At 42.7% G+C, this 16,894-nt stretch overlaps 1 protein-coding gene across 1 annotated transcript; it reads right to left on the minus strand.

Moving 5' to 3' along the window:
- Positions 1 to 24: 24 nt before the first annotated feature.
- Positions 25 to 13,576, minus strand: LOC132583138 (vomeronasal type-2 receptor 26-like). Its single transcript, XM_060254810.1, has 6 exons — positions 13,245 to 13,576; positions 10,795 to 11,086; positions 7,099 to 7,338; positions 4,006 to 4,233; positions 3,250 to 3,376; positions 25 to 929 (listed from the first exon to the last, which is right to left on the minus strand). The coding sequence occupies exons 1-6, from the start codon at positions 13,574 to 13,576 to the stop codon at positions 25 to 27; spliced, it is 2,124 nt and encodes a 707-aa protein (XP_060110793.1).
- Positions 13,577 to 16,894: the final 3,318 nt, after the last annotated feature.

Genomic DNA, 16,894 nt, shown 5'->3' on the forward strand with positions numbered 1-16,894 from the left:
CAGTTGTAACCATAGTCATTTACATTATTGCATTTTTCTTCTTATCATATATTCCCTGTTGTTTAGTTCAGGATGCAGCAACATAATGTAACATTTGGGGGCAAAAATGCAACCCAAAAGGCCAGCACTGGAGGATAAGATGGAGAAGATCTCCACAGCCGCCATATATTTCCCCTTGGTGCTCAGGTAGGTGGGAACAAAAGATATCCAAACGCTGCAAAAGACCAAGAGACTGAAAGTGATAAATTTGGCTTCATTAAAACTGTCAGGTAACTTCCTGGCCAAGAAAGCCACCACAAAGCTCACAATGGCCAGGAAGCCCATGTAGCCCAAGACACAATAAAACATTGTGATAGACCCCACATTGCATTCCAGTACAATTGTTTCAGTCTCTGAGTGCATGTCAGCATCTGGAAATGGGGAAGAAGTGGCCAGCCACACAAAACAAAGGACTGCTTGGAAAAAGGAACAGAAAATCACAATTGAATTGCCCACTCCTTTCCCCACCCACTTCCTCAGGCTGCTTCCTGGTTGGATGCTAAGGAAAGCTAGAACCACCGTGACAGTTTTTGCCAACACACAAGAAATAGCAGCTGAGAAAACCACGCCAAAAATGATTTGTTGAAGGAGACAGGACACCAGTTGTGGTTGACCAATGAAGAGAAGGGCACAAAGGAAGCAAAGGAGGAGGCAGATCAGGAGAGAATAGGTGAGGTTCCTGTTGTTGGCTTTGACAAGGGGGGTGCTGTGGTGCTTTATGAAGACTCCTAGTATGAAAAGAGTGATGAAAGAAAAGGAAATGACAAAAGTCACTAAAGAGATTCCCAGTGGCTCTTTGTAAGACAAAAAAATGATGGCTTTGGGAATGCACTGATTTTGTTCCAGATTTGGATAATGATCTTGTCTGCACTGGGTACACTCATCCAAGTCTGTAAAACAGAGAGAGGGGGTTGAAAGAAGGAGGGACAGTGTTCCTCACATCCCTTAACTATTGCCATATCATACTTGCCATCTCATATTGCCATCTCATACTTCAAGTGGACCCTTTGGTGGGTATCACAGCATCTGAATTTCACTCCACAACTAATTCTTTTATGCCTGTGGAGGTTAGGTTGAACAAGCTGGACATGTACAGCCTCTCAATCTGTCAAATGCTGGGTCTAAATAAAGATGGTTAACTGTGAAAGTAAAACTGGCCAAAGGACATGCAGTAAAATACAGGTGTAGTGGTCCACCAGTGCTCTATCTCACCAGCCCTACAGTAAGTGGGCAGGGGCCTGGCACACTGAAAGCTATAAATACTCTTGATGCTGGCAATATTCCTTAGAACCCAGTTTCTGAAGGGAGAACGTTCTGCTCATGGTGTTTCACAAGCATGATCTATCACCATCTTTTGGATTCTTCCAGAGGTGCAGTGTAGTTTACTACACAGATGCTGGAGTAAGGTTTTCAAGACCCATTCTGCCATAGAAGCTCAATAGCTGATCTCCCCCAGTCTAATCAAGACACAGATGTGTTGTAAGTATAAGATACAGGAGGGGAGAATGATGTTGATAGGCTCTCTTACTGCCATTGGGGAGATCAGTGCGGTATACATATTTCAGTCAATAATGCCAGTATCGTCTATGCTTACTTATGGTAAACAACAACAAGCATGCATGTCTTCTAAGATCCTTGCATGAGTGCTTTGGTTATTTTTCATGGTAAAATACTTCGTTTCCTCTCTTCATCTCTCTTTGTAGTTACCACTGATGGGGGAGGGCATTGATATAACCGACAAAAGAGAGGAAGAATAGGTAAAGTTTCAGTCAAGGCAATATTTTGAAAAGTATGAGAGACACTACAAAACAAAGAGTTTTTCTTCATGCTCAATCACCAGCAGTTCATACCCCATCAATGTATGGTGCCAATTTGAATTTGTCAACCCTTAGCTGTGGCACAATATCTCAAAGCAAAGTGTGATAGATTCAGGAATGTAGCCTGAGAAGCTGGAGAACAGGCTTGCAGTGATTGGCTGAGACTCTAGCATAGCAACAGAAAAGTAGCGAAATGAGGTGACTTGAACTCCTCAGAAGTTGTTAGTTCTGGTTTGAGAGTCTTCAAGAGAAGTTTTCAGAGAGAGATTCTGAAGTGAAGACTGTGGGCTTAGGCCGGTCAGTTGTGAGAGCAATTGTACAAAGAGCTGAGAACAGCCAGTGCGCTGAGTTCCTCTGAGAGACATAGCTGGGCTTAGCTTCTGTCTGAGAGAGAGTATGAAGCCAGAAGGGGGAGGTGGGGAAACCAGGCCCCTTCTGTGAAGGAAACTGTCTGAGGGAGATTTTTCCAGCGCATCAGGCAGTCTCCTGTGTACAAACTGAGATCACACAAATGCACAGAAGTTAGGACTGAATTCTGGTGGTCAGCAAGGTTACCCAAGACTGAGACCAGAAAACTAGTGTCAAGCCCCGAGATTCCCAATAATGAAGTCCTTTTTCCCCTTTCAAATAGATTTGTTCATTTTGGAGTTCAAAGGTGCTACAAGGAACATGCTCCTTGAAAATACTGAGATACCAGGGGTACATTTATTTCCTCTTTTTCCATTTTATTCCTAGGTAAAAGTGCTGGTTTGGGATGTGTGACTGGCCAATGGTCACCCAACAAGCTGTCATGGGTATTTGAATTTGGTCTTCCAAATCCTACTTCAGAACTCAAACCACCATACCAATGATATCTCTTCTATACTTGGAAAGGTGTAACTGTGATACGATAAGTATGTAAAGTAATTGGACCGCTATGTAATGTATATAATTGGACCAGTATGTATTGGGAAAGACAATGGATAACCCTTTCTTCAATAATTATACCATAATTATACTATAGATTATGATTGACTTTTGGCCCCGGTTTTGGAATTCTTTTGGAAAATCTCTTGTTTGCCTAATAGAATGGATTATAGGCTATCTTCAATTCTTAATACATAGCATATTATGTACTTTTTTTGTAAATTGTTCGTTGTATGCACCCAATAGTCTAAATTAGATCTTTGTATGTTAGATTTATATTTTCATTATTTACTTTCCCTATGCTCTCTTTGTACTGGATTAGAACTTGTATTGATTTTGTCTTTTCATTTTGCTCCTGAACCCCTCTTATTTCTGCAGGTTTTTTCCCCTGTAACATCCTTTATGTATTGAATAAACCATCTTACAATTTAAAAAAGAAAAAAAGAAAGGTGTGCCTTTGCTCAAGGCTGAACTACAATTCTCTTACCCTTCTGACTAGAAATCTTCCCTTCTGGACAAGGATTGCAGTCATAGCAGCAAAATTGTTCCCCTTCCTTCATTTGCTTCCTTGAACCAGGATGGCAACTTTCACTACAGACAGAAAGGGGCTGCGTCTAATGTATAAGTGAGGCACAAAAACTTATCGTAAGCATTAAATATACAATAGCGCTATGTTTGTTTCTCCAAAGTATAATTGGTCAATGCCCCAGTAGAACTCTAGGCCTCCTATTGAACAAGATCAACCATATTTAAAGAGTTAATATGTCTGACTATCCTTTTTAAACATAAATAAAACATAAAAGTGCTCATGGGAAAGTTTTATGCAAAAGAGACATTTCATTCTTTTCTTCCAATTGAAATTTGTTCACTTAATATAAGTACCCTTGCTAAAACAAACAAACAAACAAACAAATAACTGAAACCTTTGGTTGGCTGAAGCTAGCTTTTTTCCCCCTCTGTCTCACCCAATTGTTACTACAGTCCCTGCTCCCAGGTCCCACGACCTCTCACATTTGCTTAACAAGGGAGAGAAAAGATATTTAGATATTTAGGAGAGGTGGAAGAAAAGAGATGTGGAAAACCCTTTCTTGCCGTCTCTTTATTAACCCACAGCCAATATTTCTTCTGTTATGTGGTATCAAATGATTGTTTGCCCTCAATATTATTCTCTTTTAAAAAGCAATGAGGTACCAAAGTCTATGTTAGAATAACATATTTTCTGGTGGTAGTTTTCCCAGATTACCTTGTTAAACCAATTGTTCCATGTGATCCTCTCTTCATTAATGGTAAGCATTTGGTCTGCTGGAGCTTCTGGATGAACCTCCCCAATTTTCACATTGAAAAATGATCGATTTGGGAAAGCAAGCTGGTTGATAATATCATACCCTGTTGCAACTTCTCTGCTACCATCAAATGAAATTTTCTCCCCAGCACTGTTGTTAAATGAGATACTTTTCAGAAAATGATGAAGCTAGATTGAAATGGGAAACAAATTGACGATCAGCTGTTAATTAGAAAGCACTGTGCACATTAGGAATTGCTTTGTCAAACAGCTTTTTAAAAGAAGACCATTAGAAGCCTGTGTTTGATATTTTTATGATTTTCCATTTTATCTTTAGATACATGATTTTATTATAATTCTCAGACACATCCAGATTCCTTCTCCTCCTCTTTTTCCTATTCTCTTCCTCCTCTCCCACCTTCTCTTCATCCACCTCCACCTCCTTCTCATCTTGCTTTCAAGAAGCAATTTCTTTCCCAGCTGTAACTTTTTGTTGCTACCACAATGGGAGAAAATTTGCAGGAATTCTACCCTCAACTTTGGGTTCTTTCTCAAGAACAACTATTTTTGAACTAGAGGGGAGCTCCACAAGTAGCTGAGAGTCAGAGTGTTATGCAACCCCCATATGTAATACCATGAAAGAATAATTGGATCTGCACAAAGCAGGACAACTGGACATGTATGACTCATCTCCTAGCAGCAAAGGGGAACATCTTCCTCTGGGGACAGAAGAAGAAAGATGACCACAAGGAGTGACCAATGCAAAAAAAAAAAATGAAATCTGTGGACGAGGAAGAAGCCCTATTACCACTCTGAAGTCTCTTAGCCAGCTTTCCTCCTTACTAGAAGCTATCTCACACTAGAACTCTAATCTCAATTGAAACCATTATCATCTAGTAGTGAATGGAGGTGAGAAACCCCACAGTGGGAAACTAAGATACTGGTTCATTTCTTAAACTTGCAACTTCAAGCATTGTTGAGGGCAGGGAGCTGTCACCATTGGTACTGAAGAATAGGATGGAGGATAGGAGAGGTTTTTTATTATTAAAAACATATACATTGTAAGTAGACTAACCAGACTAGTAAATTTGTTGCTAAACTCCTCACTTAAAGATCAAAGACAATATTGAATAATTTTGTCAGGGGAAACACAGGAGAAGTTTGGCCAGAGAAGACAAAGGGCATTTTCCCACTGACCTTACTCCGGAGCGACGTCCCTCTTCACTGCGCAGCATCTGTGTGGATTTTGCACCAACTGCTCCGCAGAACCCGGAAGAGCCGCAAAGTCCCATGGCTTTTGCATCGCAAATGTAAACTGGTTTTTGGCGGTGTACATTTGCGACGCAAAAGGTTGGGAACTTCCTGGTTCCTCAGAGCAGCCTTGGAGCAGTTGGTGGGAAATTCCCGCAGACGCTGCACGGTGAAGAGGGACGTCGCTCCGAGGTAAGCTCAGTGGGAAAACAGCCAAAGACTACTGTGAAACAGTCACAAAGGAGCAATAAAAAAACAGATCTTTTCCTTTTGTGCAAATGTGCAACCTATGAGTGAACCCTTTAGCTTGAAATAAATGTCTGAGCCTTTTGTAAGTGTTGTCAAGCACACCTCGTCAGGACACTTCCAAGTATTCAGTATCAAGATCATTCAATTAACTATCTGAAAAAGAACCACTTGGATTAAGTATTCTCAAGGAAGAGAGGATAAAGTTTAAATCAACATAGAAGATTTCCATCCTGAAGTTGCATTCTGTGCAGGCTATTGTCTGCAATAGATTGTGCTGGGAATTAAAGAGAGACAACTTAAACATTTGGATTGACTTGAATTTACCTGTTGTGAATGGTTCTTGAAAGAGATTTACTTTAATTTACCTAATGTGGACAATTCTTGAAAAAGACTGACTGAAATGGAAGGGCAAATGGCTATCTTGTAGGATCATGACACAAAGGAATTACTACTGGGATGTGTTTACACTACACTAAAGAATGAATTTTTGCAACTGGATTTTTACTGTGTAAGAATAGCAAAAATCCATTTGCAGAACACATTATTTAGTGTAGTGTGAACACACCCCTGAAGAATGTTTTTGCAACTGGTTGAAGTACAGTAAGAAAAAGGAGAATATTGCTTTACACTATTAGTCGCTGTATACCAACATTTCTTAAACATGGTAATTAGAACTGTGGAGTATTTATATGTGTTTGTAAGGAATTCTTAGATTTATATACGTATTTAAACATATTTATAGTAAATGGTGGAACAAATATCGAACTAGGCTGAAAGAAATAGAAAGAAAACCTGGCAACAGAAGCCTGGCAAAGAAAACCTGGCAAAGGAAAAAAAAATCTTGCAAAGTGATGAAGATGTGACAATCTGAGATGGATGGGAGAAGAAACAAAGTGATGAAGATGAATTCAGAAATCCTTTCTGGAGAGGTACTATGCAGCACAAATTGCATCTGCTTCTGTTGTCAGGTTTCCTTCTATTGAAGATAGTTACCTGCCATGAGGATTGACTGAAAAAGTTATATTTCTTTGTCTTCAGCATTATTCTGTGTCCATATGGAGATGAATACAGGTTATGTAAAGCATGTGCTACAGCATAGACAGCATTATAGATTGCGTAGCTGGTACCAGTCATACTCATTTCAAAAGCATTGCCCGGAAGACTCTCCATTTTCTCTTCCCCATTGCAATTTTTATGAAAATCCTTCTGAGTCAGTGAATCAGAGAACTCACAGTGGAATGCCTGTTCCCAGAAGTCTCTAATGAAGCCATCTCCTTCAGTCCTAAGAGGTTTTCTGCTCTGAAGAAACTGATGGAATCCTGGAGGTTCATTTGTGTGAACCATGAAGGATATTGCACCATGAAGGATCATGCTGCCCCAATCTCTTTGATAATAATAAGATGTAAAATCCATCTGAATGGTCATAATGTAAACTTTCCCTTTAGGCTTCGCTGTAGTGGATTTTTGCATTGAAATAGTTATTGTCCATCTAAGAAATGAGACAGAACCAGTGTCTCCAAAAAGAACAACTGTATTAGCTGTACTCTTCATTACCATGTCATAATTTTTCAGTTGATTTTGGATCATGTCAAAATAATCAGTTATCCTAGAGGTGTGATGGATTTTTGCTATGACGGCAACACAGATGCCATTCTGAGAAAACAGAGGAAGCATGGCTTGCTGAAATCTTTCTCCATGTTCATCATCCACAACAATGAGCCCAATCCACATCCATCTGAAATGCAGCATTAACTGCAGAATCCCCTTGTACTGCTGGACTTCATTTGGGACCATCTGATAAATGGAAAGTCCTGAGAAGGTTTCATTAATCAATGGTATAGTACTGTAGGCGAGCTAAAGGAAGTCAACATTGGGAAGGAAATGAAAAGAACAAGAGTGAAAAGTTTCCAAAATATTAATTGAAAAGTTTTCAAAATATTAATTGATGTGAGTGAATCTGTGATCTTCAATTAAGTTCATGCTTTCCAGTTGGGTCACGGGCAAAAAAGAAGAAAAGAACGATTATGCTTCCTTTTTTGTCATTTATGGAGAACATGTGAAAATGGTTTCATTTGCTGGGTATGTGAAAGGCATGAAGAAGAACTAGATGCATATATCTGATGACATGAGATCAATTACTCATGAAAGCATATGCCACAATAAAGGTTATTAGTCTGTAGCTGCAAACTAAAATAGGAGCCTAGTGCGGCAGCTTAAACTGTCACAGCTTTACATCTGCATCAATTCAAGTAATCTTTTTGGAATGGGAAGACCTTGGGTCTGCTTCAAGGCACAAGTGTGTGTTTAGCAACACCGAGTCTTTAATGATTTTTGGATGTTCCACCCTCTTCATCTATTCAATTCGTCAGTTCTGTCTATGCTCAGGACATTATTTTGTATGGACAGGCATTGAGTCACCATACAAAATATATGTCAGTTAGCTCTTTCAGACATAGAATTACTTGCGTTCATCATCATCCTTTCCGAAACCAGACATTGATATTGAATCTAAAATAACTCTTGTCACATTGTAATAGCTGTTGCATGGGGAAGCATGTACAAAGGAGCGCTCTTTACCAGCACGTTGCCACACGTACCTATTTCTGGGGAAGGGACATCTGACCAGAGTCAGATAGGCTTGGCAACATCTGTAGTGGACTACCGCAACATGCCACAGGCTCTGACCTGGATAGCCCAGGCTAGCTTGATCTCATCTGTTCTCAGAAGCTAAGCAGGGTCAGCCTTGGCTAGTATTTGGAAGGGCAACTTCCAAGGAATGCTTAGGTCTTGATGTGGAGGCAAGCAATGACAAGCTACCTCTGAAACACCTCTTGCCTTAAAAAAAAAAAAGTCTAGTTCCCTACCTAGTGATGCATAATGCTAAAAGAGCAAGAATGTCTGGTTGGCAGACGCTCTTAGTGACTCCTGGCTATACTATACACAATGCCAAACAACAACAACAACAATAAATAACATGCCATACATGGGGATGTGTTTTTTTTTAGAATGTTAATAGGAATGCCCCATGGTGCAGAGTGGTAAACTGCAGTACTGCCGTCCAAGCTATGCTCATGACCTGATTTTGATTTCTGGCAGAAGCTGGGTTCAGGTAGCTGGCTCAAGGTTGATTCAGCCTTCCATCCTTCCAAGCTCAATAAAATGAGTACCCAGCTTGCTGGGGGGAAAGAGTAGATGACTGGGGAAGGCAATGGCAAACCACCCCGTAAAAAGTCTGCCAAAAAAACATTTCAATGTGATGTCACCCCATGAGTCAGTAATTACTTGGTGCTTGCACAGGGAACTACTTTTACCTTTTATTTGGGGAATCACCACAGTGAACAAAAGCAAGACTGAATCCAATAGCACCTTCAAGATTAAGAAGATTTTGCTGTCAATGGAACAGATTCTGCTGCCTTGTATCATCTATAAGAGCCAGTTTTAATCACTTAAAGCCCTGAACAATGTGTTTATTTATTTAATTTATATCCCGCCCTCCTCGCCAAAGCAGGCTCAGGGCGGCTCACAACATAAAATCACTACAAACAGTTAAAACAATATATATTATAAATTACACATTTTATAAAATTACTCATTCTGTAATTAAAACAATCAAAATTAGTTCGGTGCTAAAACTCTTGATGTTATGCGTTTTCAGTGGCAATGGTATCCTTCAGTTTTCTACAATATAGGTTCAATGTCAGTTGGAGGCCAGCTAGAAGAGAGCGGTTTTGCAGGCCTTGCAAAACTGGGCAAGGTTTCGCAAGACCCTCACTTCTTCCGGCAGTTGATTCCACCAGTGGGGGTCTGCGATCGAGAAGGTCTTTTCTCTGGTGACTTTTAAATTGGCCTCCTTCGGCCCAGGGATTTTGGGATCCAGATCAGAGTACCATCTAGGGAACATATGGAGAGAGATGGTCCCTAAGGTAGGCAGGTCCTAGGCCATATAGGGCTTTAAAGGTACCTTGTAATGAATCTGGTATACTATTGGCAGCCAGTGTAGTTCCTGCAGCCCCAGCTGTATGTGTTCCCACCTGGGAAGCCCCAATTAGCAGCCTGGCCACCGTGTTCTGCACTAGCTGTAGTTTCCGGGTTCGGCACAGGTGCAGCCCCAAGTAGAGGGCATTATAGTAGTCCAACCTTGAGGTGACCATTGCATGGATCACTGTTGCCAGGTCGCCGTGCTCCAGGAAAGGGACCAACTGCCTCACCAGCCTAAGATGATAAAAAGCGGATTTAGCAGTGTCTGCTATCTGGGCCTCCATTGTCAGGGCAGACTCCAGCTGCACCCCAAGCTCTTGACCTTGTGCACCATTTTCAGAGGCGCACCATCAAATGCTGGTAAAGGGATTTCCCTGCCCAGACCGCCACGACTCAGGCAAAGGACCTCTGTCTTTGCTGGGTTAAACTTCAATCGACTCAGCCTGAGCCATCCTGCCACAGCTTGCAATGCCAAATCCAGATTTTCTGGGACACAGTCAAGCCAGCTGTCCATCAGTAGATAGAGCTGGGTGTCATCAGCATATTGGTGGCAACTCAACCCATACCTCCGGGCAATCTGGGCATGGGGGCACATGTAGATGTTAAACAACATTGGGGAGAGCACCACCCCCTGTGGCACCCCACAATTGAGCGGGTGCCTCCGGGACTGTTCTCCCCCAATCACCACCCTTTTCCCCCAGCCGTCTAGGAAAGAGGAAAGCCATTGCAGGGCCAACCCCTGAATCCCAGCGTCGGTGAGGCAGTGGGTCAGTAACCGATGGTCGACCGTATTGAACGCAGCCGATAGGTCTAATGACATCAGTACCGCCAAGCTGCCTCAATTCAGATGCCTTTGAGTGCAAGTTAAACTTGTTTTTCAAGTAAGTATTCCTTCGCAGCACTCTCTAATGTCCATCTGATTAGCTATTGCTATTTGCCATGAATTTTGGAACTCCCTTTCCCATGTTCTCATTATATGTGATATTCTGTTGCTATTTTTCTACATTGTATGGAAAGGCAGCATACAAATACTGAAAAATAGCTGAAAATATAAAGCATGGACAGAGACTTGAAGAATGTTTTGAATTTTGGCAGTGCTATATTTTCATGTGGATAAATATTTTTAAAAGGCACATATCACAAAGGTATGGATAATCTAGAATATCCGCTTTTCTTTACTTGGCTGTTCCATGAATAGATGAGATAATGCTGTTTTATAACAATGACAACATTTACATTGGAATTCTTTCATATTCTGAATACCTAGCCTACCTGTGGAATGTTGTAGATGGATAGCACAGTTGCTATGTAGACAGAAGTTCTCGCCTGAGCTCCTCCAACAACTGCTATCAGATTGTTCTGGAAGTCACACTTGTAGTTGGGAATAAATTTGGTCTTTGCAGAGAGAAGCTGTATTGTAGCATGATAGGTATCTCGGTCATTCATGTAATTATCACGGATGTGGAAGCCCAAGGTGATATTGGGCAAGAGCTGGAGGTTTTCGTTGATTTCCTTCACCGCAAATGCCATGGCCAAGGCATGTTGGTAATAACTAGTCCGTACACTGTAACAAGAAACATGAAGAAACTGAGCAACATTCTTGTACTGTCATTTTGCCTCAAGCTTAATTATTCACAGCTGACTTGAAATATTGATCATGGTATCAGTTAATTGAATTTACTTGAGCCATAGTCAGATTCCAGCGCATTTAAATTTCCACTCCTCTTTAATTCCACATACTGTTTCTGGGTATTTTTGATGATCCTTTCATCTTTTAATATCCCACTAGAGATGTTATTAGGCTGTAATGTCCATGGAAACTGGGGTGAAGGTTTAAAATGTGTGGTTTCACAACCACCACCTTTGAAGTACTAACTGGAAATACCAAGGATTTCTGTTAAATCCCATGAGCAATCCAAGAGTGTGTGGTTGGGTACAACCTAGATTCAACCACTGTGCCCAACCTACTAAGATTCCAAGAGTATTCCTTCTGCTAATCAATAAATCTGTGATTACAAAACATCTATCTATCTATCTATCTATCTATCTATCTATCTATCTATCTATCTATCTATCTATCTATCTATCTATCTATCTATCTATCTATCTATCATCTATCTATCTATCTATCTATCTATCTATCTATCTATCTATCTATCTATCTATCTATCTATCTATCTATCTATCATCTATCTATCTATCTATCTATCTATCTATCTATCTATCTATCTATCTATCTATCTATCCCTAGAATTCAATGCATTCTGAAGAGTTTGTCAATTATTAACATGATATGCATAGATAATAGGTATGGGAGGGGAAAACATCCTTACATAGCCATATCATATGCCACATAACTGGATCGCTTTGTAAAAGACAACTCATCTGCTGTAGTAGCCATGAGAGAACTAATTCCCCCAATGATGAGATCTCCTTCTTGAAAATGTTTATGAAGGCTTGAGAGGGGTTCACTGATTGTGCATTTAGCATCATAAACCTTGCACGTGGATGGGTAGAACAGCACCAAAATGAACACTACAATTGATACCATTTTGCAGTCAATTCATTTCAATAATGATTTCAGTCTCTTCACATGGCTGTTGGAGTCATTCCAGTTTGAAACCATCTGACTTGTGTGATCTTCTGAAAACAATAATGATAACCCTATCTGTCCTTAACCTTACCACCAACTGTGAATGCCAACAGCTGTATTTCTAGTATAATCCAGAGATGTTATTTTGGTCTAATGACTACTTGAAATGCCTTTGGGACTCTGTCAAGCAGTAGTCACAACAAAGTTAATTACAGAGGAGGTCATCACACAATAGAATAGTTGGGGGAAAACACATATTTATCAAAACTTTTCTTCTCTCTTTAGTGGGAGAGCTAGACACAGATGGTCTTGCTACCTGAGCAAGGAAAAAAAAACTCTGGGAAGGAGGGATTATGAGACTCTGAGATTCGGAGTGGAGGGCGGGATCTAAATCCAATATCATCATCATTATCTTCTTCTTCCTCCTCTGATAGAACACGTGGATGTTCATATGATAAAATCAAAACTATTGGACATATGATTATGGAGTGAGTTATATTTAATGAGTTGCAGGCTAATTTAGTCACCCCTTTACTTAAAAATACAAAATTGCTACATAGGTGAGCCCAGGTGTCCTGTCTCAGTGTAACTCTCTCAGTGTAACCTACTAAGATTCCATGAGTATTCCTTCTGCTAATCAATAAGTCTGTGATTGCAAAACAACTAGTTCCATAGCTGAAGACTATTCAGTTAGTTCTTTCCATATGAGGTCAGAGTAGACAATAGAATCTCTCATTTCCAGAGAACCCGGTGTCCTGTGTCAGTGTAACTCTCTCAGTGGCAAAATTCATGGGCACAATAATTAAATATAAGAGAAATAATACTGCTTCCTTTCTTCTTTGTTACTCATTGGCAAACCTGCAAAGATAAGATGTCTCCTCCAGCAAGCAGCTTTTGGCATTATCTTCTCAGTGTCTGTTTCTTGTGTATTGGCCAAGAGTCTCAGAGTGGCTCACAATCTCCTTTATCTTCCTCCCCCACAATAGACACTCTGTGAGGTGGGTGGGGCTGAAAGGACTCTCACAGCAGCTGCCCTTTCAAGGACAACCTCTGCCAGAGCTATGGCTGACCCATATGGCTGAGTGGGGAATCAAACCCTGTTCTCCCAGATAAGAGTCTGCACACTTACAACACAATCAAGAGAGGGGGTGCGGAAAGTCTTTTGGGAGCAGACGAGTCGCTACATGGGCACAGGAAGGGTTTGAGCTGGCGTACGACCGGTGCTGCTACAGTGGGAGGGAGTAACATGGGTGGGGGGCCGCCTGAGCGCCGCTCCACTCGAGGGCAGCGGCACCTGAGGGCTGCACCCGAGTGTGGGTGGAAGTGAGGCGGAGCGTGGCATTCAGGCAGAGGAGGGAGTGGAGTTAGGGGCGTGTCCAGGCTTAAGTGGCTTTCTGAACAGTTTGACCCATGACACGCCCCTCCCAACTTTACGCCTGCAAAAATGGTGGCGTGCCCCATAGACACTTGTTGAAACCAAAAACAAAGCTCAACTCCACTGCTGTGGAAGCTCACAAACCCCTTAGGGAGTGGCATGATTGCCTTGCCAATCCCCTCATGCCTTGAACTGACGAGCCCCCTCCTCAGCACCCAATCGCGGTCTCCCCCCTCATAGAAATACTTCCACTCTTGCCTCGCACAATTCAATTGTTAGGGACAGGAGCGGGAAGATCTGCCAGCGAGTTCCTGGCCATACAGACTTAGAGTGAGAGACAGGCAGGAACGTTGGTGACGGTTTTGCACCTCGCGGTTGCTTTGACAGTATCTTTGACTTGCGAGGGGGAGAGAGAGGTCTCTCCCCTAACGCTATTGCTCTTGTTTCCAGGTCTCCTCAGGTTCTGGGCTTCTGGAGGCCCTGCATGCGAGGACTGTCGCCCATGGCTGGGTAAGTTCCACTGTCGCCCCCCCAGCCTCTTCCTCCCCTCGCTCTTGACTGCTCGCTATGCGAGCGTCTCTGGCATTTGAATCAGGTAGTGGGCTCCGGCTGGGGGTATTTGCTGACCTCACTCCCCTGTGCTGTTGCCTGCTCCCTTCCCTTGGTCTGCCCTCTGCCGCATTCCCAACCCCTGGCAGTGCACGGGGTGTGTATGTATGGCAGCTGTCCCATTGCAGAGAGGTGGGTCAGAGACTGTCCCTTTAAGAGAGCGCCTGGCTGAAATGCAGCCCGCTCTTCCAGCCACTGCCCCTGCAGGTGCTCTTGATCTCTATCTCCGTTTTGCAGGTGGAACTCCAACACAGAGGCTTCCGCGTATGTCACTCCACTGCCTTCCACTCCCTCAGCTGTTTCTGCTCGCCACTTGGAATGGAGCCCTGCCCATGGCGAGACTGCCCAGCGCACGCCAAGGAGACTGTTGCACTCTTTTCCAGAAAAATAAAGTCTGAGGTGTCCTCTCTGTTGTCTCTCCTGCTTGGCATCTGCTGCACATTCCCTGGGCAACCCCTGCCCCCATCAGTGATCTCTCCAAGGGAAGTCCTGGGAGGGTGGGCAGACTTGGGGTTTTTTTGGGAGGACGGTCTATGAGCCGCCACGCTGCCCCCTGCATGGCTGGACAGGGGAGGGGAGTGCTGCCCTACAGCTTGCCCGGGCTGATAGCCTACCCAACCCCACAGGGCTGTTGTGTGCAGGGCACTAAGAGGGGGCTGATGAAGTGGACTCAGAGTTCTGCAGCTGATGCACTTGCACTCTGAGTTCCGTGGCCCCTGGGAGAGGTGTTCCATGCACATGGCAGGGGGCGTCAGGGCAACACAGGGGGGCGGATGTCTGCTGCTGGGCTGCTCACTCCCAGACACACATTCCAGCAGCTGTCTATGACAGCAAACTCCTGCACTTGGTACTTCTTGCTTGTCTGCCTGCCATTGGCAGTGTCTCAGACAGTGGGAGGGTGTGAGGGGATTGACGGCTTCTCTGGGGTCCTGTATGGCCCTGTCTCACCCCCCCCCCGCCTTGCCACCAAGCTAGGCTTCTCGTGAGTGCATGCCCAGCCTCACTCTTGTTCCCTCCCTGTGTTTGTGGGACGTCTCTCCTTTGCCTGTGATGGTCTGCCCATCATTTGCTCCATTTTCTGTTTGAGGGAGGGTTGGGGATGGCTATCAGCCTCTCTGGGGCCATCTTTCCCCATTCCTGACTGTCATGAGCCACAGCACATGCGCCAGGACTGGTCAATGTGGGGTGGGATGGACTGACCCTCCCCTCTGGCTGCCTCCGCCTCCCTTTTGCCTCTGCCAGTGGCATTGCCATGGCGACCGTCTCCCTCATGGCAAGCTATGCCTCTCCCTTCCCCATGCTCCAATGTGCCGAAGTCCTCAGGAAATCTATTAGCGGTGCAGCAGCTAAGCCGCGTTCAGCCGCCCCTTATGTCTGGATTGGGCTGCCCACCACTACTCCAAACTGGCTCTATTATATCTGCACTCCAAAACATCCGAGGGAAGAGTGTTCATTCTTGCCATCGTTAAAGCTTTTTTTTTTTTAGTTTTGGAACTGTCAATTGATTAAAAAAAATATTTTGACTGTTGCATTGGGAGAGAAATTTCCAAATGGAGTGATGAACATATCCTGTGTGCTCTAAAAGACATATTTGTAACATCCAGCTTCCTTACATACTTTTTTTTGTCTTACAGTGCCTTTAATTTTAGAATTTTTAATCATATCATGTTACTCGTAGGCATTTCATTTCTTTAACAGCAGCTGGTCCCATTGGATGCAATGTTTATTTGCCTGGATGGTGAATCTGTTCCCTTGGCATTAAAGTTATGTAATACTAAGTTTATAAACCAATTCCTGTACATTGTGGAAATTTAGATTCAGGCCACTTCTGAAAAAACGGATTCCATCCAATATGACTTTTTTCTGACATTTATGCACTACTCCCAGATGTGACTTGGGCATACGAGAGCAGAACTAAGCAAATTATCTATGGAAGGCAAGGCTTGGATTATAAAGCATTTCTCTTCAAAGTAAAAGTTCTAAAATCTGATAGAGGATCTACTCTACTTGGGCTCTTCCAGGCAGTTTAAGACAGGCCAGGTTTCTTCTGGTTTGGCCTTAAGTTGGCAAGCAGCCTGAGACATCAATGAATGGGAGGAGTGATCAAAACAACCCAAAAACTGCACTATGGTTGAGAGGTTGTGACTGACCCAAAGTCCGCTGGGATCGTTTTGTGACATGGGAGGGGTGAGACTTATATCATCATGATCCTCACCTGACATTTTAAACACTAGGATACAAAAGTCCTCATAGAACAGTGAAGTTGTTCAACTCCTATTGTTTTATCTCAGATAATATATTTTCCTGCCTTTTATTTGTGCTGTCAGCACTTTCCTGCCCTCTTGTGAGCAAAGTTTTTTTTAAATTTCTTTAGAAATAGCAGAGAGATTTTGCAGAGATATTCCATAATAGGATGAACCACCACTCTTTATTTTATTTTATTTTTTGCACTTCAAGTCCCATGAACTGATTTGTATAATCTCGAACTTTTGCTTTTGATGGGTAATATATGCTACAGACAACCTCAGCTTCCATTCCAGGGATCAAGGGGATCTGCAGATAACCTGTCTCAAGATGTACCAATCCCCTTTATTTCTGGCCATTATTCTGAAGTTTGTGTCAATTGCTTCAAATGTCTATATATATATATTTGGTAATATATAAATATATTTGGTGAGCTATGCCCCCCCCCCTCCCAGAAACCTTTTTCCTCCGCTGAAATTGAGGGGAAGGAGAGAATCTGACTTATGTATTTAGGCTGGAATGCATCTTTTACCCTTTGTTTGGGGCACTAA

The sequence above is a fragment of the Heteronotia binoei genome, chromosome 15 (assembly GCF_032191835.1).
Source record: "Heteronotia binoei isolate CCM8104 ecotype False Entrance Well chromosome 15, APGP_CSIRO_Hbin_v1, whole genome shotgun sequence".
NCBI classification, from domain to species: Eukaryota; Metazoa; Chordata; class Lepidosauria; order Squamata; family Gekkonidae; genus Heteronotia; species Heteronotia binoei.

Bases quoted from the DNA above. Each gene is read 5' to 3' on its own strand.
- LOC132583138 (XM_060254810.1), bottom strand. From the start codon at position 13,576: ATGGGGCACGCCACCATTTTTGCAGGCGTAAAGTTGGGAGGGGCGTGT. The intron at 11,087-13,244 runs GTAAGTGTGCAG...TTCTTGTTACAG, and splicing joins CCCCCTCTCTTGATTGTGTT to TGTACGGACTAGTTATTACC. The intron at 7,339-10,794 runs GTAGGCTAGGTA...TCCATTTATCAG, and splicing joins CCATCTACAACATTCCACAG to ATGGTCCCAAATGAAGTCCA.